The following is a 24,064-nucleotide window of genomic DNA, read 5'->3' on the forward strand; positions in this document are numbered from 1 at the left end:
GTCCTGTCGGGAGTCGGTTGGTCCCAGGGGGTGTGGACCACGCTGGGAAACTAACCGATATCCCGAATGCAGAAAGCTCTCTGAAGTTCCCCAAACGTTGCAGAGTAGTCCCAGGCTTTGTATTGCTTTTATCGTTTATTTTTTAAATTATGTATGTGTGAGGGCGTCTGCGTCCGCGTCTCTGTGTTCCTTGCAATCTGGGACAATCTCAAACTTACACTCCTTGTCTGAACCCCTGGAGAGAGAGTTGTTGAGACGCCTCTGCCGGATGCTCGGATGCTCGAGGGTGCGATTCTGTCAAACAAGGGTGTTCTGTTACACAGCCTCAATAGAACCGTCACAGTTTGAAAGCTAATGTTGATAGATGATTTGCATTTAATCCTCCCTCGTTCAGGTTCTGCCAGTCTGCCCCACCCCCACCTCCCCGCTCCCCCTGCCCCCCGCCCGCCGACATCCTATAAAGCAAGGGGATCCGGGTCAGAATCACAAGTGGCAGTTAGATGTTGCACTTTGTTCAGGCTGGACCAGGTCCTTGGGTGTTCTTGCACTCTCTCGACTCCAATGGTTATACAAGGTTTTATAATAGGAAGGCCAAGCATGAGTCCACAAGCACCTTGTATAAGGCTTTCAGGAGATGAGGAGGAAGAAAGTGCAGGCAAACATCAGGAAGGCCCAGGGCACCCAGGTGCACCGCCTGGGGTCCTCTCTGCCCTCGGTTTGGTCGGGCTGTCAGCGTGAAAGGGAGGTATCTCAATCTCGGGACAGCCAAGGCATATGTCTGCCGGGGTTTTTTTTTTTTGGTATCCTGTTGGTCCCAGCGAAAATCAGTTTGTAGAACCAGGTAAACTAATTACAGACCAGAAATCCATAATTCTCAACAACCAATATTAGACAAGCTGGGAGAGGCTGCCTCCAGAGGGAGCGTCACACTCTGACAGCACATAATAAATTCCTGGCTAGTCCATTTCACCCTTGTTGTGGTTGATGGTCCGTGTCTTGGCTGCGGATGTCTCTGAAGGTGACGCAGACCAGCTGTGAGATAACCATGACCTTGACTGTTTTGAAGATGCCGGACCAGTTATCCTGCAGATTTTCCCTCGGCTTGGCGTTTTCTGATGTGATAGGTTGTAGCTTAGAGCATCTCTGGCCGTGTTACCACAGACGTGAGGCCTAGTCCTGCTCATGGTATCCCATGAGCTGGCACGCGATTCTGATCTGTCCCCTGATGGGTGATGTTCCCTTCGATCCCTTAGTGAAGGAGGCACCTGCCAGCCTTCTGCTGAAAGAAGGTTCCTTCTTTCCCCCTTTGTAACTAACAAGCGTTTCGTGGTGAAGTACTTTACACAGTGGAAGTCTTCCCTTCCTTATCACACTTTCAACTTACTATGTATGCATTTGTATCATTATGGATTCAGAAATCCTTATTTTTCAATGTATTATACACTGCTTATTTTGAGGCTCAATTTGTCCTCAATTGGGGCAGCACGACCCTTTTGACTTCTGTGTTGTTTTAAAATTTTTTAAGCATGCCCGCGTTCTCTGCTGCAACCGCGGAGTCCAGGCTCATTTCCCCGTAGCGGTCTTGGCAGCAACCATTTCTCGGACTGTCTTGGTTCATCTTGGTAGAGAAGGGTATTTAGAAGCCAAAATCCTTGGGGCGCCTGGGTGGCTCGGTCGGTTAAGCGTTGTCCGCCTCTTGATTTGGGCTCGGGTCGTGGTCTCAGGGTTGTGAGATAGTCCCCCCCATTGGAGCTCTCTCTCTCTCAAATAAATAAATAAATAAATAAATAAATCTTNTCTCAAATAAATAAATAAATAAATAAATCTTAAAAAAAAAAAAAAAGCCAAGATCCAGGTGTGAGGGGCTCATTATTATGGGTTTTTTCTACTCTCAAGCCCTCTCAGCAGACAGAAGTGGGGATTTATGAATATTCATGTAGACACCCAGACCCATACATCTTTTTTTCTGTATCTGTAGATGATACTGAAATCCCCGAGTCACACCATTACCTCCAGCTCCAGTCCAGCACCGCCCGGCACCAGGTTCATCCTAGTTTGCTCCCTTTTCATATTTAACTCCCTTCTCTGACAATGAGAAATCTGCCTTCCCTAGCCTTAACATAGTTGCCTGTTTGATCAACCCCCCAGCATGTGACCCATCCCTCTCCTTCACGGACCCCTCCACACCCCACCTGGGCTCCCAAACCCCATCCTGGGCCAGCCCTCCATGTGGACACCTACCTTGCTCTGCCCCACGTAATGGCTTTAAGATCAAATTGTTCAGGAAGAGAAGGGAAGAAAAGTTTTCCATATATTTTTGATGACACAGGTTGTCATTCTCATAAACAGATAAAGGACAATCCCCTTGACCTCCGCACTCCTCCAACCTCACACCCCTCTAGACTCCCCCTTGAGATTATAGCAAGTGTAAGAATGCCAAAAGGTAAACGAGCCACACTCAAAGCCTATTTGCATCTCATATAAACTTTTGCATAACAAATTTAAACCTGTGACTTATTTTTTTAAAAGACTGTATTTATTTATTTGAGAGAAAGAGAGCGGGAGGGACAGAGGGAGAGGGAGAAGCAGACTCCCCACTGAGCGCAGAGCCTTGATGGGGGCCGGTGGGGCTCGATCCCAGGACCCTGAGATCATGACCTGAGCTGAATGAAGTCAGATGCTTAACTCACTGAGCCCCCCGGGCACCCCTAAACCTGCGACCTATTAAGGAGGAAACAGACATGGTGCTGTTTTAGCAAACAGAATGGGCTAGCATCTTGGGGAACAAAACCTACTTTTGTGGAGACACCAGGAGGAGCTCGTCCAGATGGAGCCTGCCACGAGTGAGCTGATAAACGTAGTGGACAGTGCTCAGGGAGCTGTGGCCAAGCTCTGGAGGCCAAGGATTTTACCTGGTGTTCAGTTTAGCCTTTTTGAAATCTAATCGATGTATTGAATCTAATCTATGTGTTATTACTCATGGAGTTCCTACAGTGGGTCAGACACAGTGCTAAGTGTGGGGTGCAGAGTCAACAAGACAGATGTGATCTCTGCCCTCTCGGAGGTTACAGAGGAAGAGAGGCACAGATAGAACAAAGACACGGAAATAAATGTGTAATTAAGAGAGAATCATTGAGTGATTGGGGATGCCTCTAGACTTAAAGGAGGAGGAGAAGGAATTAGCCGGGTTGAGAAGGGGACAAGTGTGTCCCTGGAAAAGGGAACAGCTTATGCAAGGCCCCCTGAAGTCCCAGGGAGCTGGGAGGAGCTGAGTGATGGCCAGGTGTGAGCTTGAAAGATGAGCCTGGAGAAAAGCAGGGACGGCCCTAGAGACCACTCTGAAAAGTTAGGCTTTTAAGTCGATAGAGAAACCACTGCAGGACTTGGAGGAAGGGATTGATGTGGCCTGATTCTTAAAAACCCTTTGTGTCTCCTTTGCATTAGTACATCTCAGCTCAAATGGGGCCTCGGGCCTGGGATTTAGAGTAGTTGCTTTAGAAAACTTTCTCAACTGTTTTTCACTATCACGCCTCCCATCCGCACTACGGGGACCTTTCTGTATATAAATTCTTTCCCTAATCACACCCCCACCCTCCCGATAACAGTTTAATACCACAGATACACTGTGTATCTGTTCACGTACTGTGGCCCTGTGGAAGGCCACAAACCATTGTAATATCTCAGATTTTTTTGTCCCCCCCCACCCCAAGAACCAGTTTTTGCCCCCTGGGGGCCATATCACCCCCATGAAGAATGAGTGTTCTCCAACAATGATTACCTGTTCCAACAGCTGTAGGACCTCTTGCAGTTAAGATTTTTAGAGCCCCTGAGGGGCATATAATCAGATACACATTTAATATGCTCCTGCATGATTCTCGAGTGTTCTGGTCCGTGGGCTTCTTCAATAACCTCTCCGGGGTTCTTCTTGACAATTCCCTTCCAACCAAATATGAGACAGAAAAGACTCAACTTGTTTTGGTTTGGTAGGAAACGGCGATGTTGGGGAACAGGAGGCAAGAAACGTCTCTCTCATGAGTCAGTTGAGTAGAGTTTTCGATATCGGAACAATAAGAATTCAAGAACTCCTCAGCCCATTTCATTTTTCTCCATTTCTAATATCACCAGATAACTATGAGTGCTAGCCCCAGGTCTTGGGTATCAAAGATTAAGATGAGAAGAAAATGGCTCTTTCCAAGTTCCCGTTACCCATCTCCAAGATGGCCGCAAGCCAAGAGGGATTAGCTGTAGCACACCTTCTTCTACTGGTTCCTGGGTTGCGTAAAGACAGAAAGGAACTTCCTCCATATGTATTTCACAGGCTGACAAAAATCCATTTGTTAATAAATTATGTCTATGTAAATTGCTCCTATCCTTCATTAACCACAAGACCAGATCCTGTTTCTCCAGAATGGTCTATATTGCCTGGCGTGGGGCCAGGTCAGCCTCCATGACCCAATTGGGCTTATGCCCCAGTTGGATGGAGCAACATAGCAAAGGAAGAGTGGACTAGCCCTGCTCAAAAAATCCTTTTCTGTAAGAATAGAACATTCACAAAGGAGGAAATGCTGACAGAAAATGAACAGAGGAAAGGTATTCATGTCAGTCAGAATCAAAGAAATGTAAAGTAAAACAGGAAAGAGGTCATTTTTAAATATCCAATAAGGAAAACATTTAAAACATAGTAGTAGTCAATAAGGATGTCTAGACAGGAAGGAGGAAATTCCTGAAACTTTCTGGACGTTTCATTGGCATTACTGATCATGAGATGGGAAAATTTTCATATTCTTCTAAGTAGCAATGACATTTCCAGGACTCCTCCCTAAGCAAATAAGCTGAAATGTGGACAAAGTTTATTTACAAGGATACTCATCACCATGCTTAATATGCCTGGGAAAAAATGTAAACTCTCCAGATTGCCAACAATTTGAATAAATTATGACATACTGAGCAGTAGCAAAAAGTTATGTTGATGAAGACTATTTTAGGGCACAGGGAATGTTTATTCTATACTGTTAAATAGTATATTAATATTAATTATGGTATTTCCCAATCATGTGAAGAAATAGAGACTCAAGGGGCACCTGGCTGGCTCGGTTGGTGGAGTCCGCAACGCTTGATCTTGAGGTCAAGAGTTCAAGCCCCACGTTGGGTGTGGAGCTTACTTAAATAAATAAATTAAATTAACAAATAAATAAAAATAAACTTAAAAAAAACAACTAGAGACTCAAAAGAGAGAAAGAAATAAGTTAAAATGGGGACAGTCATTGCCTCAAAGTATGAGTGACTTTTAATTTTTTTTCCTGACTACTTTACATTTTAAAAATTATCTCCAGGGCACTTGGCTGGCTCAGTTAGAAGAACGTGCAACTCAGTCTCAGGGTCCTGAGTTCGAGCCCCGCACTGGATAGAGATTAGTTAAATAAATAAAACTTTTAAAAAAAACTTAATATAAAAATTATCTCCAAATTGTCTATATTAAGCAGGTTTTCTTTGGTAACCAAGTGGGAGAAGCACACAATGAAAGCAATTATAAGAATTCAATTAGGTCGTTTCCCAGACACAGGGGAGCCCCTCTCAAGGCCCAAAAGCTAGGGAAGGGTCTGGGAAAGCCTGGCGAGATGGTGGAAAGCCCGCCGAGATGGTGGAAAGACCCGGATCTGGACAAAGTTGCGAGGCTCCATTCGGTGAGCTCCCATGGAGTTCCTCCCGCTGGTAGTGGGGGCTTAGAGAGGTGAGGGGTGGGGGATGGGTTTCAGCCTTTCAGCAAGAGGTCTGGCGCTCCACTAAGGTCAAGCCCAGGCCATTAGTCAGCTGGGACCTCCTGCCACCCTCTCACCGCTGGTGAACCCCAGTTTCAGGGCTGAGCCCAGCCTGTTTCTAATGCTTATTGTACTACATTTCAAACATTAAAAAAAGACGACCATGGATTTCAGGTCACACAACAGGCCTCCTCTGGTCATCTTTGCTCATATGATGAATTTTAAAAATGGTGTGGAGCAAGCCTAACCATTGGAGAATGTCTGCCTCCGGGTTTTTAGGAATCATCTTTAGAAGGTGGGAGTCTACAGGCAGGAGCTGGGGAGAAACAGGCAGGTGGGACAGGCTCCTGTCCCTCAGCCCCCACCCTGCAGGCACCCTGCAGGCACACAGCAGGTAAAACCAATAAGCTGAATGGACCCAAGGGACAGAGTCAAGACGACTACGAGCCTTCAAGTGCAGAAAAGAGAGACATGGAGGACAGTCGAGCGAGAAAAAAGAAATGTTTCTTTGTGATTTTGGGAAGAAGTAATCACACACAAAAATGGCTTAAACCTTTGGACTAAAAGGTTAGAAATAAAAGAGTTACAAGGTAAGGATACAAACTCTGATAAAACATTTGGAACATTGGAAAACGGTCTCAAACTGTAGCCCCCGAAAAGTAGACCAGAGAAACTGACAAGAGGTGTAAATGATGAAAACGAGAAGAAAACAAAGACTAACATAATTACGTAAAACAAACCCTTCTCGGTCTGCACGATTCCAGGATGAAATCAAAGAGACCAGAACACACATTATTTCAAAGATAGAAGGATACAAGCGAAAAAGGCAAAACTGCACCTGTTCAAAGGACAGAAAGCCCCACGGGGCAGCCCTCCCACTGGAAGGCTATTCCAGATGATTTCTCTGCCGTCTCCCAGCCCCTGACTCTCCTCCCTGCTCCTGCCTGGCTGATTCTTTACCTGGGGCAGAGGGAGAAGGGCCCTGGCAGTACCCAGTCCCCCAGGGGTGTCTGCGGGTGCCTCTGGTCCACAGGGGAGCCAGGCCCAGCACCAGTAAGTTCAGGGAGCCTGATGCCCCATTCACCCGCTGAGTGACCTTGAGTGCATGTCTGGCCTCGGGTCCTCATTGGAACACTTTTTGACCTTGCAGTCTTTCCCTGAGGTGCCCCCACGAGAACGAGGGGAAGGGCTGCTGTGGCTTCTACCATCCCTGGGGGTTTGGGGATAGTCGAGACACATGTCTTGAATGCTGTGCACACATGACCTGCTTCTCACCACGTCTCCTCTGCCTTTCTGTCTTATTTTTCCATTGGCCTTTTCATTGCAACAGAGTCAAAGGAGGTCTTTCCAAGAAGGAGGCAGAAGGGAAGAGGGAAGAAATTTCTCTCCAGCAGCTGGGATCTTCTCCCCTCAAAGAAACCATCTAAGCTGCCACAAACCTGGTTCTTGCTGGTGGCACCTGATCTGGTGTCCCGACACCCCTGGGGTTTTTCCTGATACTGATGGGGGTGAGGTGGGTCAAGGGCGGCGGTGGCTCTTTGAGTCCATGACAAAAAGAGCTACCCACAAACCAGGGCTATGGTTACCGGAAGAAAACTGACCGCCAGCAGCCAGTTGGTGGTCAAATGTGTAGAAAGTCAAGAGAAACCATGTCCAGGGACCAAAGGAGGACCTCTTTCCCTTTCCCATCCCCGATCCTGCCCCCTTAAAACCTTTGTTCATTCTTGTTCCACCTCCAAACATTGTGTCATTGCAAGGTTAGGGTGGCTGACATTTGTGCCCCTGGTTGTCCTGGGACAGCCCCACCCAGCTTGTCCTTGAGAACTCATTCTGCTGCACCCCTTGGCATTTACTCCGTCTTGCTGTATACACAATTAAAGCTCTCTTCCCCTAGTTGTGTATGACTTACCTTCTCAACTAGCAAATGTGGGATTTGCACATGGCACGTGCTTAGTAAGTAGTTGGTAAATATGTGATGAAGCCAGACTCAGGCATTGGATGGAGACCTCTGCCCCTCACTGGCATTCCTGGCAATACCCCCTTGCAGAAATGAAATGGGGTGTGGCTTGGTTCTCCAAACGTCTCACAGAGAGACGAGTTCCTGGTGTCCCTCTGACCTCAGATGCTTTTCCAGCCCGGGTGTTGGACATGTGCCTGCATCCCTGACCTTGACCCTCCCTATAATTCAGATTAGATTCATGAGGAATTCAAATCCTGGCTCACTGAGTTGTCTTGAGCAAATTTCCTTGTCTGAGCCCTTCCTCCTGGAATTGTCAGAGAATCAATGAGATCAGTGCTGCACCCCTAAAGCTCAAGAAAAAAGCACAATCTGGGAAAAAAAGTAAGAAATCACAGTGTGGGCAGGAATCATTGCAATATGTCATTTTTGGAGAATTCTCCAAAAAGCTGTCCCAAGGCATGAGCCTTGGTGCACCAAATCCTCAGTCCTCCCATAGACTGAACCTCTCATTCGGCGATCTTTTATGTGAGCTTCCTATTTGAGTTGTTCTCAACCCACAGCCCTCAGCAGATCCGTGAATTTGAAAGGCAGAGTGCTGCTGTCATACTTTAAGATTCACCCTGCGAGGGGTTCCTGGGTGGCGCAGTCGTTAAGAGTCTGCCTTCGGCTCAGGGCGTGATCCCGGCATGATGGGATCGAGCCCCACATCAGGCTCCTCTGCTAGGAGCCTCTTTTTACCTCTCCCACTCCCCCTGCTTGTTGTTTCCTCTCTCGCTGGCTGTCTCTATCTCTTCAAATAAATAAAAATGTAAAAAAAAAATCTTAAAAAGAAAAAAGATTCACCCTGCGAGTCACCTCCTCCAGGCAGCAGCATCCCCTGACCTTCCCTGCCTGCCTGTGGGATCTCATGGTTCCCTCTTCACATTCTCCCTGCTGTGTTGTCATGGATTCATTACATGCTTATCTTGGTCCTTGAAGACAGCCAGGTCATCTTTGTGTGTCTCTACCGGGGTCCACTCGTAGTAAGTGCTCAGTTCATGTTGCTGGCGTGGATGAAATAGTCATAAGGATTTAAAAAAGAAGTGACCTATCACTGCTGAACTCCAAGGGAGGAGGCAGAAAAACAAAATGGAGGACCTGCATAGAAAAAGATTTCGTACATGTTCTATTAAAGAACACAATCTGGGGGGCACCTGGGTGGCTCAGTCGGTTAAGCATCTGCCTTCAGTTCAGGTCATGATCTCCAGGTCCTGGGATCCAGCCCTGTATCGGGCTCCCTGCTCAGCAGGGAGTCTGCTTCTCTCTCCCTCTGCCTCTCCACCTGCTCATTCTCTCTCTCTCTCAAATAAATAAAATCTTAAAAAAAAACAGAATTTGAGTAAATTTGAAGATCTAATCGACTTCAATCAACAATTCATGAATCAGGCAACAGCTCATCCAGAACGTAGAAAGGCACTCTGAGGATCTATACGAAATGGAACTTTTATGGACAGAAAAGGACAGGGATTCGGAAGTCATAAACAAAAGAAAGGATTATTTCAGGCAAGGTCACCTTCCTCTAGGCAAAGGACAGGGGGGTCTTTCAAGCAGATGACCTCACTAGGGTTGATCAGGAAATTCCAGACTTGTTTAAAATTCCACTCCTGGGAGAGGCTAAAACTGCAATTAAGTCTTGGTTTGTGTGGGGCTTAGCATAAGGGACTTCATTTTGGGCTGTTGTTTCTTTTTTTAATGATTCCCCCCTTTTAATTAGACTCTCAGCCCCAAGAGATGTGATTAAAATTTAAGGCATTAGTGCCACTCTCAGCTACTGTAGTTCTCACTGTGTTTACGAATCCTCTGGGTGACGCAGAGGTCACGGGTCAGGATAGGTTTTGCAAGGTTTTTCGCTGAATCTCTGTGGTATTCGCAAGTCATGACTTCCGGGTTATAATTTTTTAGTCTTTATTCCTTTCTGATGTTCTGGTCTGAGATCATTTCCATGGTGGTTAGCAGCTGCCAACATGCATTTTTTTTAAAAAGATTTTATTTATTTATTCGACAGAGATAGAGACAGCCAACGAGAGAGGGAACACAAGCAGGGGGAGTGGGAGAGGAAGAAGCGGGCTCCCAGCAGAGGAGCCTGATGCGGGGCACCCAGGTGCCCCTGCCAACATGCATTTAAACGTTTGAGAGAATACAACATGCCAGGGAGATTAGTATGGTTATTATAAACAGAATAATTTCCAATGTCTGATGCACACTTCAGAGCCATGGTCCCTAAGACCCAAACCAATAAAAATCAAACGAGTCAAAGACCCTTTTGAAGGAGCCACCTTTTTAAGCCAAACAGCTTGCTCAATGTAATTATGTACAATTGAGTTTATGTAATTGGGTTTCAACTTCCCCACAAGTGTTAATGCAGGTGTAGCAGGTGGTGTTGGCCACAGCACAGACACCTTGCCCGCCTGAAAGATTGTAAAGCGTCCTCCTATTATCAAGAATAACTTGGTCCAGAGAATCTCAGGATTTTTGTTGGGCAGCAAATTCTGCAACATTTTCAAGAGTTAAGAAGACATCCCTGGGGCACCTGGGTGGCTCAGTCGTTAAGCCTCTGCCTTCAGCTCAGGGCGTGATCCCAACGTTATGGGATCGAGCCCCACATCAGGCTTCTCCGCTGGGAGCCTGCTTCTTCCTCTCCCACTCCCCCTGCTTGTGTTCCCTCTCTCACTGGCTGACTCTCTGTCAAATAAATAAATAAAATCTTTAAAAATAAATAAAGAAATAAAGAAGACATTCCTGATCATAGCCTCATTTACATTTACTCCTAACCAGGGAAGTAGGGCCCTGCCAAAGAGCATAAATGAATCATAAATGCCTCCTGGTAATTCCTGCTTGATTCTCGACTGGAAAGGTAACATCCACAAGGCCAGTAAATATTTAAAGGGCTATAGACCACGCAGGAAGTTTTATTCCAGCTACCTTCACCTTGTGCCCCTTTCTTTGCATACAGCCTAGACACAGAGTCCCCCAAGTTTGGCACTGTTAACCAGCAACAGCGAAATGGACCAGGGGGTCTCTGACCTCATGGATAGGTCAGAGTTTTTGATGACAGAACCAGCAGAAAGATGACCGTCTTAGTGATGGCCTGGGAGATACAGATGATGGTGTTATCTTTCCAGGCCAATGCCAGAGTAAAGGAAAGAAAAGAGGAAAGGATTTCACGAGTTAAAGTTTGAGGTTTTGACTGAGCATCTTGGGTAGAAGCACTCAACATCAGTGTCAGCTGCTTCTCCTTCTGGGCAATGTGGTTCAGAGGCTTCCCGGGTCTGCACAGGACCTGGGAGCGTACGGACCTGGGAGCGTCCCTTTGAAAGAGGACCTGGGAGCGTACGGACCTGGGAGCGTCCCTTTGAAAGAGGTTCGAGGGTGGTTCTTGTTCTTAGCGATTCCAAATCAGAAGGGTGGGAGAAAATTAGCAACATTTGGGGAGTCATAGCCAAACGTTTGAGGAAGCTAAAAGAATTCAGGATTGAGTCCAGCTTACAGGTACGTCCCCAAACCTCAAGGACAATGAACAAGATCAGAATCTAGTATCTACACAAAGGTGCAAACATAATTTTTCTCTCTACAATCATTTCTCCCCCTTTTATTTTTTTTTTACCAAAGATAATCACAGTAAAAATAATTTATTTGCATTAAACTTGGCCCAATTGTTTACATAAGTGTAGCAAGAAGAGTGATTGACCATATAAGCTCTTTTTACGGCAGCTTTATGGGAACTTTTTTTTTTTTTAAAGATTTTATTTATTTATTTGACAGAGAGACAGCCAGCGAGAGAGGGAACACAAGCAGGGGGAGTGGGAGAGGAAGAAGCAGGCTCCCAGCGGAGCAGGGAGCACGATGTGGGACTCGATCCCAGGACCNGCAAACATAATTTTTCTCTCTACAATCATTTCTCCCCCTTTTATTTTTTTTTTACCAAAGATAATCACAGTAAAAATAATTTATTTGCATTAAACTTGGCCCAATTGTTTACATAAGTGTAGCAAGAAGAGTGATTGACCATATAAGCTCTTTTTACGGCAGCTTTATGGGAACTTTTTTTTTTTTTAAAGATTTTATTTATTTATTTGACAGAGAGACAGCCAGCGAGAGAGGGAACACAAGCAGGGGGAGTGGGAGAGGAAGAAGCAGGCTCCCAGCGGAGCAGGGAGCACGATGTGGGACTCGATCCCAGGACCCTGGGATCACGCCCTGAGCTGAAGGCAAACACTTAAGGACTGAGCCACCCAGGCGCCCCACTTTATGGGAACTTTTTATAAGGAATCTCAGATTGAACTCTTTAAAGCCTGAGTCCAGGAAGCCAAGCCAAGATTAAAGCAGTTCCTTAAAGCTGTCTGGTCATATCTGAGCCTTGCATATCTCTCTCAAACATGACATTCCAATCAAAGCTTTGTAACCAGTATCTCCAACTGTGTCCTGTTACAGAGAGAATAGATTCGTATGGAACTTAGGCACATAACTAACCATATTGCCATGGAAAGAATACTCAAGAGCTGCTGGAGGGATCAGGTAGGGAGAGAACATTAATGTTTCATCTTTGTTTACAAAGGTATACCTTACCAAATTGCTATAAGCCATAGTAAGAGAAAAGAGAACAAAGTGCTCTTAAATCTGGAAAAAAACTGTTAAGGAGCCAGCAATGTTTCAAACAAAAAGTCATAAAAATTGTAATCAACCTCATCTGTTCATTTGGTCCCACTTTATCAATTCTCGTTCTGCTGGAGTCCAGTTTTTTCCATTAGTTCTGGAAATTCTTACCCAGTTCGGTTTTATGACCTTAAAGTTATTTTAAAAAGAACACCAACCTTGTATTCTAGAGTACTTTCCATGAGTTTCCTTGAAGATGAAGCGTTTCATAGGAACACTTTTGTAAAAGCATCAGAGTAGAATAATAACTCTGTAAGTGACAAAGATTTTTAAATGTCCATTATTGGGGCGCCTGAGTGGCGCAGTCGTTAAGCGTCTGCCTTCAGCTCAGGGCGTGATCCCAGCATTCTGGGATCGAGCCCCACATCAGGCTCCTCCACTGGGAGCCTGCTTCTTCCTCTCCCACTCCCCCTGCTCGTGTTCCCTCTCTTGCTGGCTGTCTCTCTCTGTCAAATAAATAAAATCTTAAAAAAAAATAAATGTCCATTATTAAAGATCTGATGAGAGTTCATTATAATAGAATTGACAAGAATGTCTGGTTATTGACACTATATTTTATTTTATTTTTAAAGATTTATTTATTTGCGAGAGAGAGGGACGTTGGAGAGTACTAATGAGGGTAGGGGCAGAGGGAGAGAAGGAGAGAGAATCTCAAGAAGACCCCCTGCCAAGCACAGAGCCCAACATGGGGCTCGATCTCAAGACCCTGAGATCATGACCTGAGCCAAAATCACAAGTTGGCCGCTTAATGGGCTGAGCCACCCAGGTGCCCCTTAGTATAACTTCTTACTTGACAATGCTTCCTATGTAATTTAACATGTCAAATCAGCCTGATTAGTTTCACATCTCCCTTCTTATAAAGAGAGAAAACAAACCTTTTGAGATGTTCCAAGGACCTCCGAAAAATCCCAAAGTTAGTTTGAGATCAAACAGACTTCACTGGGGAGCCTGGGTGGCTCAGTCAGTTAAGCATCCGACTCCTGATCTCAGCTCAGATTTCGATCTCAAGGTGGTGAGTTCAAGCCTGGAGCCTGCTTTAAAAAAAAAAAAAGACTTCATTTAAGAATTTGATTTTAGGGAAGTTTGTCAAAAATATCAAAAGTTTTTGGAACGCCTGGGTGGCTCAGTTGGTTACGCATCTGACTCTTGATTTTGACTTAGGTCGTGACCTCTGTCTTGTGAGATCAAGCCCTGCATTGGGCTCTGTGCTGAGCGTGGAGTCTGCTTGAGATTCTCTCTCTCCCTCTCTCTCTGCCTCACCCCCACACACATATACTGTCTCACACACATGCTCTCTCTCTCTCTCTAAAAGAAAAAAAATCAAAAGTTTTTTATNTGGAACGCCTGGGTGGCTCAGTTGGTTACGCATCTGACTCTTGATTTTGACTTAGGTTGTGACCTCTGTCTTGTGAGATCGAGCCCTGCATTGGGCTCTGTGCTGAGCGTGGAGCCTGCTTGAGATTCTCTCTCTCCCTCTCTCTCTGCCTCACCCCCACACACATATACTGTCTCACACACATGCTCTCTCTCTCTCTCTCTCTAAAAGAAAAAAAATCAAAAGTTTTTTTAAAACTTTTGGTCAAATGGGATCGTGGGTCACTGTAAAACATTACTTAATTATTTATTTAACCAAAGTGACAATTAAATACTTCACAGGCAAATCTAGACAGTTACATAATTCTAAGAACTTAGCTCTGTTNCTCTCTCTCTGCCTCACCCCCACACACATATACTGTCTCACACACATGCTCTCTCTCTCTCTCTCTCTAAAAGAAAAAAAATCAAAAGTTTTTTTAAAACTTTTGGTCAAATGGGATCGTGGGTCACTGTAAAACATTACTTAATTATTTATTTAACCAAAGTGACAATTAAATACTTCACAGGCAAATCTAGACAGTTACATAATTCTAAGAACTTAGTTCTGTTAATATTGAGAGCATTAGATTTACGTAATCAAAGACCAGAGGAAGACAGCAGACACAGGAAATAGTTTTGATAAAAAAGATCAAAGGTAGGGGTGCCTGGGTGGCTCAGTTGGTTAGGCATCCAACTCTAAAATTAGGTTCAGGTCAGGATCTCAGGGTCCTGGGATTGAGCCCTGCANGCTTGTGTTCCCTCTCTCGCTGGCTGTCTCTATCTCTGTCGAATGAATAAAATCTTTAAAAAAAAAAAAAAAGAACTTAGCTCTGTTAATATTGAGAGCATTAGATTTACGTAATCAAAGACCAGAGGAAGACAGCAGACACAGGAAATAGTTTTGATAAAAAAGATCAAAGGTAGGGGTGCCTGGGTGGCTCAGTTGGTTAGGCATCCAACTCTAAAATTAGGTTCAGGTCAGGATCTCAGGGTCCTGGGATTGAGCCCTGCATCGGGATCTGTGCTCAGTGGGGAGTCTGTTTCTAGCTTTACCCCTCCCCCTGCTCGTGCTCTCTCTCTCTCTCAAATAAATAAATAAAACCTTTAAAAAAAAACAAAGGTAAAGAAAACCTGGTGTGCCCGGCGGGTTGAGTCAGAAGAGCATGTGACTCTTGATCTTGGGGTTGAGAGTTCAAGCCCCACAGGGAGTGTAGAGATTACTTAAATAAATACACTTTAAAAAAAAATAAAGAAAACCCAAGAAAATGTGTCCGTTTAGCAGATGAAAGGAAAAAATTAAGGTTTAGTTTCACATAAGTATGCTATTGATGTTACAGCTTTTTTTAACCTTTAAATTCATTTAGCCTGCCCACGCTAAAATTCCTTTCCCAAGATTCCTTTCCACAAAACTTCTGCAACTTTCTTACATTCAAATTTGTCCTGTGTTTTTCCTCTTTAGACAAGTAGCCTCAGACTGGGACAACATTACTTTGATTTCCCTCAACACAAAAACATGCCTCCGATCCTTATACTTTCTCTTCCCGAAAACACACTTCTTACTTTCCTTGTATGTGGAATATTTACCTTATTATTTCTAGTAGCTTACATATTAGAATTTTTCATTCTTGAAAGAAAGAGAAGCAAAACAAAGAAAAAGAAGCGAACGATGGGAAATGTTACTCTGGCATTCTCTAGATTGGCCACTTAATGAATACATTTAGATTCTAGACAAAGTCAGTGGTGCCTGGGTGGCTCAGTCAACTGAATGTCTGAGTCTTGGTTTTGGCTCGGGTCAAGACCTCGGGGTGGTGGGAGCGAGCCAGGCTCCATGCTCAGTGTGGGGTCTGCTGGAGATTCTCTCTCTCCCTCTCCCCTTGCCCCTCCGCCCAGCTCACACTCTAGTGCGTGCTCTCTCCCTCTAAAAATAAATAAATAAAATCCTTTTAAATAACAAAATATTCTGGACAGTCAGTCATTGTCTCAGTATTTTTCCTGCTGACAATTTCATAAGCAGTAATATGAACTTACCAGGCATTTAGTAAGCCTCGGTGGAATAAAAACACTATATTCAATGCTGAGAATTCTAAGGACATGGCTGCCTTAATTAAATCAACAAACTTAAACTAGCTTTAATACCAAACATTTCCCCACGTCACATGACCCTGAAATTCATCTGCATTAAGTTTCTTTTTAAAAAAATATTGATTTATTTCTTTGAGAGAGAGTGAGTGCATGGGCTCACAGACGTGGCAGGGAGGGGCAGAGGGAGAGAGAGAATTTCAAGCAGACTCCCCGCTGAGCTCGGAGCCTGACATGGGGCTCGATCCCACGACCCAGAGATCACAACCAGAGCCGAAACCAAGACTCAGATGCCCCACCAACTGCACCGCTCAGGCGCTCCCATCTGGATTAAGTTTCTATTAGACTTCTGAGAATTTAATTTATATAAGCACTTAATTTTCTTTAAGCCAGTTAAGGGGAGCTCTTTAACAAATTAATTTTGGCAATACCGTCTGGAGGTAGAAAAGCCACACATCTACCACACACACACACACACAGACACACGTGAACGTGCAACACAGAGAGGCCTCGTAGCTTCCACTCTCAGATTTGCACCATGAGACGAGCGTTTGTGGAGAAGACGCTTAAAGTTGCCATTGTTTTTTATTTGCTTAAATTTCAAATAACCTTTCCTTCTTTTGTTTTTCTTCTGATAAGAAGAATAGATAAAAGTTCCTGGAGAAGACCAGGCAGCACACTTACATTTCAGAGGCACAGGGACAAGCCTTTGGAGATAAATAGGGGAGGTTTGGGGATTGGTAAAAAAAGATTGGCAGACTTTGAATTTTCTTTTTTTCTTTTTTTCTTTTTTTTTAAAGATTTTATTTATTTATTTGACAGAGATAGAGACAGCCAGCGAGAGAGGGAACACAAGCAGAGGAAGTGGGAAAGAAAGAAGCAGGCTCATAACGGAGGAGCCTGATGTGGGGCTCGATCCCATAACGCCGGGATCACGCCCTGAGCTGAAGGCAGAAGCTTAACCGCTGTGCCACCCAGGCGCCCCAGACTTTGAATTTTCTGCAGCCGCGCCTGAGTCCTATAAAGACTCAAGGTACAAAACAAGGACAGCTGTTTTTTAATTCCTCAGGGAGTTGGACTGCCACCTAAAAGATAGCAAAAGACTGACACATCCATCTATCTACGTTGGAAAGGTTTTCTGTCCCTTTGGATACATTTAACACAGGGGTGAAGGCCAAAAAAAAAAAAAAAATTCTTATCAGGCTCTGAATAACAGCCAACAACCTGTCCAACTTCCAACCACAGAGTACTTAAAAATTCTTTTAAATATTTTGTCCATTTCAGCTAGGACAAACAGCAAATATTTCTGGCAGTATTGAACAACCCCGTGGGCCCAAGAGTCCTCCTCAGGGAGGGTGAGAAAGATACTATCTTCACAAGATCCGGAGTCACTCCTGAAAATCAATAACCATTGGCCTGGATTGGGAAAGGAAAGGAGAACGTGGCTCTGCCTCCCAGCTTGGCCTTTGATCCAGGAGTGCGAGATACCCAGACGGTCTTCTGTAGCCTTGAGTGGTTTTGTTTCAAAAGGCACCTGCTTACCCGTCTCTCCCGAGGGGAGAGGCAATTCGGATGGGATCGGAGAGGCTCCGAGTAGGACAGAGGGGAGCAGGAGCCTGGCTTGCTTTGGCCTTACAGTCTTTTGTTCTAGGTACCTTTTACATCTTTAATTTTTCATTAGCCTTTTACCATAAATCGCAGCCTTTGGGAAAAAAAAATCGTAGCCTTTTGGAGGTTTCTGCATGCCGACTAAAATAGGTATCCCGTTGTGCTTGTTTAATCTGAAAACCTTTACATTCGGGGCGCCTGGGTGGCACAGCGGTTAAGCGTCTGCCTTCGGCTCAGGGCGTGATCCCGGCGTTATGGGATCGAGCCCCGCATCAGGCTCCTCTGCTAGGAGCCTGCTTCTTCCTCTCCCACTCCCCCTGCTTGTGTTCCCTCTCTCGCAGGCTGTCTCTATCTCTGAAAACCTTTACATTCAAGTGCACTTTTAAAAGAACCAGCTTACCTGTTGGAACATTCTCTGTAATGACCATTGTAACTTCTGATTGTTTTAATTTATTTATTTATTTATTTATTTATTTATTTATTTATTTTTAAATTTTTTAATTTTTTTGAAAGATTTTATTTATTTATTTGAGAGGGAGAGGGAGAGAGCAAGAGCAGGGGGAGGAAGAAGCAAATTGCCTGCTTAGCAGGGAGTCGGACTTGATCCCAGGACCCTGGGATCATGACCTGAGCCGAAGGCAGACGTTTAACCAGCTGAGCCACCCAGGCGCCCCTAAAATTTTTGAATTTAAATTAAATACACTGCAGCTTACCTGTAGTGTATTACTAGTTTCAGGGTTAGAATGCAGTGATTCATCAGTTGCAGATAACACCCAGTGCCCATCACATCAAGGGCCCTCCTTAATGCCCATCACCCCGTTACCCCTTCCCCTCACTAAACCCCCCCCAGCAACCCTCAGTTTGTTCTCTATCCTTAGGAGTCTCTTATGGTTTGTCTCCCTCTCTGTTTTCATCTTATTTTATTTTGCCTTCCCTTCCCCTATGTTCATCGGTTTTCTCTTAAATTCCACATATCAGGAGATCATATGATAATTGTCTTTCTCTAATTGACTTATTTCGCTTAGCATAATACCCTCTAGTTCCATCCACATTGTTGCAAATGGCAAGATCTCATTCTTTTTGATGGCTGAGTAATATTCCTGTGTGTGTGTGTGTGTGTGTGTGTGTGTGTGTAGACCACATCTTTTTTATCCATTCATCTGTCGATAGACATCTGGGCTGTTTCCATAGTTCGGCTATTATGGACATTGCTGCTATAAACATTGGGGTGCATATGCCCCTTCGGATCACTACATTTGTATCTTTGGGGTAAATACCCAGTAGTGCAAATGCTGGGTCGTAGGGTAGCTCTATTTCCAGCTCTTTGAGGAACCTCCATACTGTTTTCCAGAGTGGCTGCACCAGCTTGCATTCCCACCAACAGTGCAGGACGCGACCGGCTTATCCTAACACAGAGTCTCTGGGTTAGGCGGCAAGTGTTCTAACAGCTTTTAAATACTTTAAATGAAAAATAATAATAATTTAAAAATAAGTAAGTAAACAAACAAACAAACAAACAAATGCTTTAACTGCCCACTAATTTTGGTGGACTTTTTTGACTTCCGGAGTTCTCATGAGCAACAGCCTTTATTGATACGGGACAAGACAAGGAAACACATGCACCTTAATAGATCAGCAGGAACCGAGACACGTTACTATGTCCTGGCCCAGCCAATGGCCTCTGCACAGCCCCAACAATTCCCTTGGAACCTCGAACTGGGGAAAGAACCGAAGCAGCAGACCCCAACAGCTGGGGACTGGGGACTGCCACTAACAGTTCCCACGTGGATCTTCAGAAAGAATTAAGGGCAGGGTGTGTTCCACTTGAAAATCTGGGAATCGCAGTCTAAAAGGCTGGAGGCTTGGCTCTGGGCAGAACCACCTGTCAGCTCAGGCTGACCTGTCCCACATCCGAAAGCCGATTAGAGCAGGAGCTTGGAACCAAGAGGAACTTACCCGTAGCGTCAGAAACAGCAAGAAAGAGAGCTCAAAAGAGAGGTTTTAGAGGGGCGCCTGGGTGGCACAGCGGTTAAGCGTCTGCCTTCAGCTCAGGGCGTGATCCCGGCGCTGTGGGATCGAGCCCCACATCAGGCTCCTCTGCTATGAGCCTGCTTCTTCCTCTCCCACTCCCCCTGCTTGTGTTCCCTCTCTTGCTAGCTGTATCTATCTCTGTTAAATAAATAAATAAATAAATCTTTAAAAAAANAAGAAAGAGAGCTCAAAAAAGAGGTTTTAGGGTACCACCCCCATGTTTCTCGTTGTCCCCAAATGTCATCAGAAGTTTGTCTTTGGGGATGCCAGGTTGGCTCTGTCAGTAGCGTCCTGTTGCGTGGAGCCTACTTTAAAAAAATAAAATAAAAAAGGCGTTTGGCTTCGGATCCCGTCACTACTATGCCAAATTAAATTTGAAGATCTAATTGGCTTTATNGATCCCATCACTACTATGCCAAATTAAATTTGAAGATCTAATTGGCTTTATTCAATGATTCATGACTTGGGCAGCATCCTGCCTGGCAAATACAAAGGAGCTCCAAGGAGCTGTACAACATGGAAGACTTTTTAAGGCAAAAAGCTTTTTTAAGGCAGCAACATGGAAGTCAGAGACGAAAGAAAGGATTATTACAGTCACCTTCCTTTGTGGGGAAGGACAGGGGTCTGTCTAGCAGATGACCTCACTAGTGCGATCGGGAAATGCTACTCTGATTGGTTTAAAATTCCACTCGTAGGAGAGGCTAAAACAGCAATTAGGTTAGGTAATAAGTCTTGGTTTGCTGGTGTGGGGCTTAGCACAAGTGACTCTATTTGGGGAAAGTTGCTTCTTTTTTTTTTTTTTAACAGTTTTAAAAACAAATCTGTTATAAACCCCCATATTTTTTATTTTTAAAGAAAATTTAAAATTGTGATTCTCAATCCTGGAATCACTTGCATGCTTTTAAAAAATATCAATGCTAGGTCAGGCCTCTCCCAGGGATGCTGATGTCATTATTTGGGGTTGAGAATCACTGGTCTAGAAATAGTTCTCCTAGCAAGCAAGAAAATGTATAGAACTTGAGCCAGTTGCGAGGGTTAATTATGGCCATACTCCGAACACCTGGTTGGTGGAGTAGTTACCATGGATTGGGCAGGACAAAGGTAATGCATAACTTTAAGTTGTTTTTCTCTAATAAACATCTTAACAAGGAAGGTTCCTATGAAAAGTAAGAATAATTGTGAGGTTATAGGTCACAGTCCATGGGAAACAACCACAAACCAAAAATACTGGCCAGAAACTAAGTGACGACAAGTTCTCGATGATACAAGAGTGAACTGTTTAAATAGGATTCCATTTGCCTGCGGTCCCCTATAATCATCTTTACGGTGACTGGCAAATAGCCTCCAGACTTCTCTACCTTAACCTTCAAAGGCACTGACCAGCCAGGGCCCTAGTTTTCAAGAGCCTGGGACACCAGTCTTCTGAGCATCTCTAAGTCATGGCTGCAGGGAGATGGTTTGCGAGGTGCCCGGGATCCGAGTATCAAGGATCGCCTGGGCAGGGCAAGATCAGGAAAGGTCAGCTGAGGGCAGATCAGCTGTGGTAAGGGCTGATGGGGTCCGGGCCACTGCTGCTGACAGTTGTACCTGGGAAGGGAACTTGGCTGTCTGGGCAGAGCCGTGGGCTGTGGTGCGGCCCCGGAAAGCAGCCCCCACAATGCACCTGGTTACATTTTCACTGACCCAGGGGCAGTCAGCCTAGAGCCTGGCAACGGGAGGATCGGAAGATGTCACCAGGCCCACAACCCCGTCTCCATGACCCACATGCAACATGGATGGGATCAACGTGCTGATCCTTCCTGGGCTGCGGGGCGGCAGGTGCCACCAAAAAGTGGGCTTTAAAACAGACACTGGAAAAGACAATTGTATGTCCGGGGCTTGGCACCAGGGGCAGTGCACCCAGCTTTAAATTCAATGGTTCCCCCCAAAGAGTTCCCTAGCTTTAATAGAGTGCTTGATTCTGAAGTTGGGGAGGGGAGAGGAGGCCCAGACTGGCTCTAAGAGGCCAAACCACATAATGAACCTGCCACCTTCTACTTTTCCCTTCGCATGTCCGGCCCTGGGCACCCGGGCTGCTAACATTTGCAAGTAGCACAGAAAGGCGGTGCAGATGGGGGACTGTCACCTGGTGCTTCTTTTGCGGCCACTATGCTCACTGGTTTGGGCAATTAATAGTGTGGATTCTGATGCTAATGGCCATGAACGAGAGGTGGAGACTCCTAAGGTGACCCAGCAGGGCCCACGAGGCGGGCGGTGGGAGATGATTTAGGATGGTACAAGGGACATAAGGAGGAAACCTCTGAGTCCCCTGGGGACAAGCCTGGGCAAATGGTAAGACGTGGAGGAGACTGGAAAAGGGCGACGTGATTGTTGAGGGACCAGGCATGGGGGTGGTGGGACTGTGGGAGGAAGGGAACACCTTACATCTGGAAGGTCATGTCACAGATAGGGACACTAAACTCTTTCTCTCGGCTCTTGTTCATGGGACATCTGGCCAGTTTAACCCAGCCATTCGCTGCCACCCTCAACTGGACCACTGACTAATAAAGAGTCTTTTTGGGGGTGGGGGGAGGAGCAGAAGGAGAGAGAGAGAGAATCTTCAGCTGGCTCCACACCCAGCACGGAGCCCAATGCAGGGCTCGATCTCATGACCCTGAGATCATGACCTGAGCAGAAATCAAGATTGGACGCTCAACCACCCAGGTGCCCCTAATGAAAAGTCTTAATCAGACACCTGCCACCACCTACTGAATCCAAGAGGGAGCAGCCTCCATCCAGGAGGACAGAACAAGACGAGCTTTCTGGACATCGGTTCAGTCCCTTTGGTTTCCTCTTGTTATTGTTGAATCGGTTTTTATGTTTCTCACAGACCGGTTGCTCTAAACTCTCCAGCACAGGTGGCAATGGGCAATCACATTGCCCTGCACTTCCTGTGGGCTTGTCAAGGTGAGGTGTGTGGCTGCAAGTCTCTCTTGCTGCATTATTTGTCCGATGACCTGTTTGCTGGCTTGGCTGTGAATGGGGACTGGGCTGTGTAGGCCTGGGCAGCTCAAAGAGGGGCAGCCGTGCCTACTCCAGTCTGATGGTTTCTCAGACGAGGAAAGCAGAGTTGGTCCATGGTAACCCACAGAATGGGAGAAAATATTTGCAGCTCATATATCTGAGGTGGGATGGATATCCAGAATAGACAGAGGACACCTAAAACTCCCAACAAAGACAACACAATTCAAAAATAGGCAAAGGACTCGAATAGACATTTTCCAAAGACAGACAAATGGCCAATAAATGAGCACATGAACAGATGCTCAGCATCACTGATCATTAGGGGAATGCACGTGGAAACTACAATGAGACACCCCCCAACATGCATTCGATGGCTACTATCAGCAAAATAACAGGTGTTGGCGAGGATGTGGAGAAATTGCAACATTTGCTCACTATTGGTGGGAACGTAAGATGGCGCGGCCACCATGGAAAGCGGTATGGCGGTTCCTCCAAACATTAAAAATGGAATTACATAATGATCCAACCATTCCACTTCTGGGTATACACCCCAAAGAACTGAAAGCGGGACATCCAAGAAATACCTGTATATCCACGGTTATTGACAGCATTAGTCACAAGAGCTAAAATGTGGAAGCAAACCACGTGTCCATTGATGGATGAACGGATAAACAGAATATGGTATAGACAGACAACGGAAAATTATTCAGCCTTAAAAGGAAGGAAATTCTGAACACGCTCCAGTGTGGATGAACTACAAGGGCATGCTAAGTGAAATAAGCCAGTCACAAAAACCCGAATCTGTATTCCTCCGTTTATATGAGGTGCTTAGAGTGGTCAAAATCATAGAGACGGGGAGTAGAAGGATGGTTGCCAGGGGCAGGGGGTGTGGGGGATGGGGAGTTAGCGCTTCATGGGGACAGAATTTCAGTTCGACGAGGTGAAGAGTTATAGAGACGGAGGGTAGCGATGTTTGCTTAACATTATGAGTCTACTTATTACCGCTGAACTGTGCATTTAAACATGGTTACGATGGCAAATTTTATGTGTATTTTATCACAATTTTTTAATCACAATTTTAAAAATTGAAAAAGTACTTGGTTCAAGCCCCTATCCGTACAATTAATTTCGGTGTCTGATGGGGTGGCCTCGGCTGCAAGTAGAAGGTCGGGGGTGGAGTTTTGGGGGAATGTGTTGGCCATGGCCCCCTGGTGGCCCCACACATGTCCACACAGGCCCTGCAGGCAGAAGCTTGAACCACAGCTCGTCTGATTCTGGGGAAGAAGCTGTGGTCCTCTGGGACACCAGAGGGTGGGAGGACTGTGGGAGCCACCACATGGCCATCTGCCCCTCCCCCACCTATGTACCCGGAAGCATCATGAGACTTTCCTGTCACCTCCGTGTTCTGATGTGGTCTGAGGCCTCTGACCACCCCCCTCAGGAGAGAGCTGCAGGATATAAAAGCACTCAGCCGTGGTCTGGAGCAGGCTTCTCAGCTGCGGGGCACCCCACAACTCACCTTGCAGAACCCTGACCCCCTTTGGTTTCAAGGTCATCCTTTTTGATACATAGGACA

At 45.4% G+C, this 24,064-nt stretch overlaps 1 protein-coding gene across 1 annotated transcript in view; it reads left to right on the forward strand.

Annotated features, from left to right (window-relative positions):
* LOC100482420 (solute carrier family 22 member 20) overlaps positions 1-24,064 on the forward strand; it is a 52,247-nt gene that overhangs the window by 14,264 nt on the left and 13,919 nt on the right. The window contains exon 10 of the mRNA XM_034644936.1: positions 7,090-8,378. Coding sequence (XP_034500827.1) covers positions 7,090-7,186 — 97 coding nt within the window. The 3' untranslated portion in view covers positions 7,187-8,378. Of the gene's footprint in view, positions 1-7,089 lie in introns of the transcript that reaches the window.

This window comes from Ailuropoda melanoleuca, chromosome 16 (assembly GCF_002007445.2).
Source record: "Ailuropoda melanoleuca isolate Jingjing chromosome 16, ASM200744v2, whole genome shotgun sequence".
NCBI classification, from domain to species: domain Eukaryota; kingdom Metazoa; phylum Chordata; class Mammalia; order Carnivora; family Ursidae; genus Ailuropoda; species Ailuropoda melanoleuca.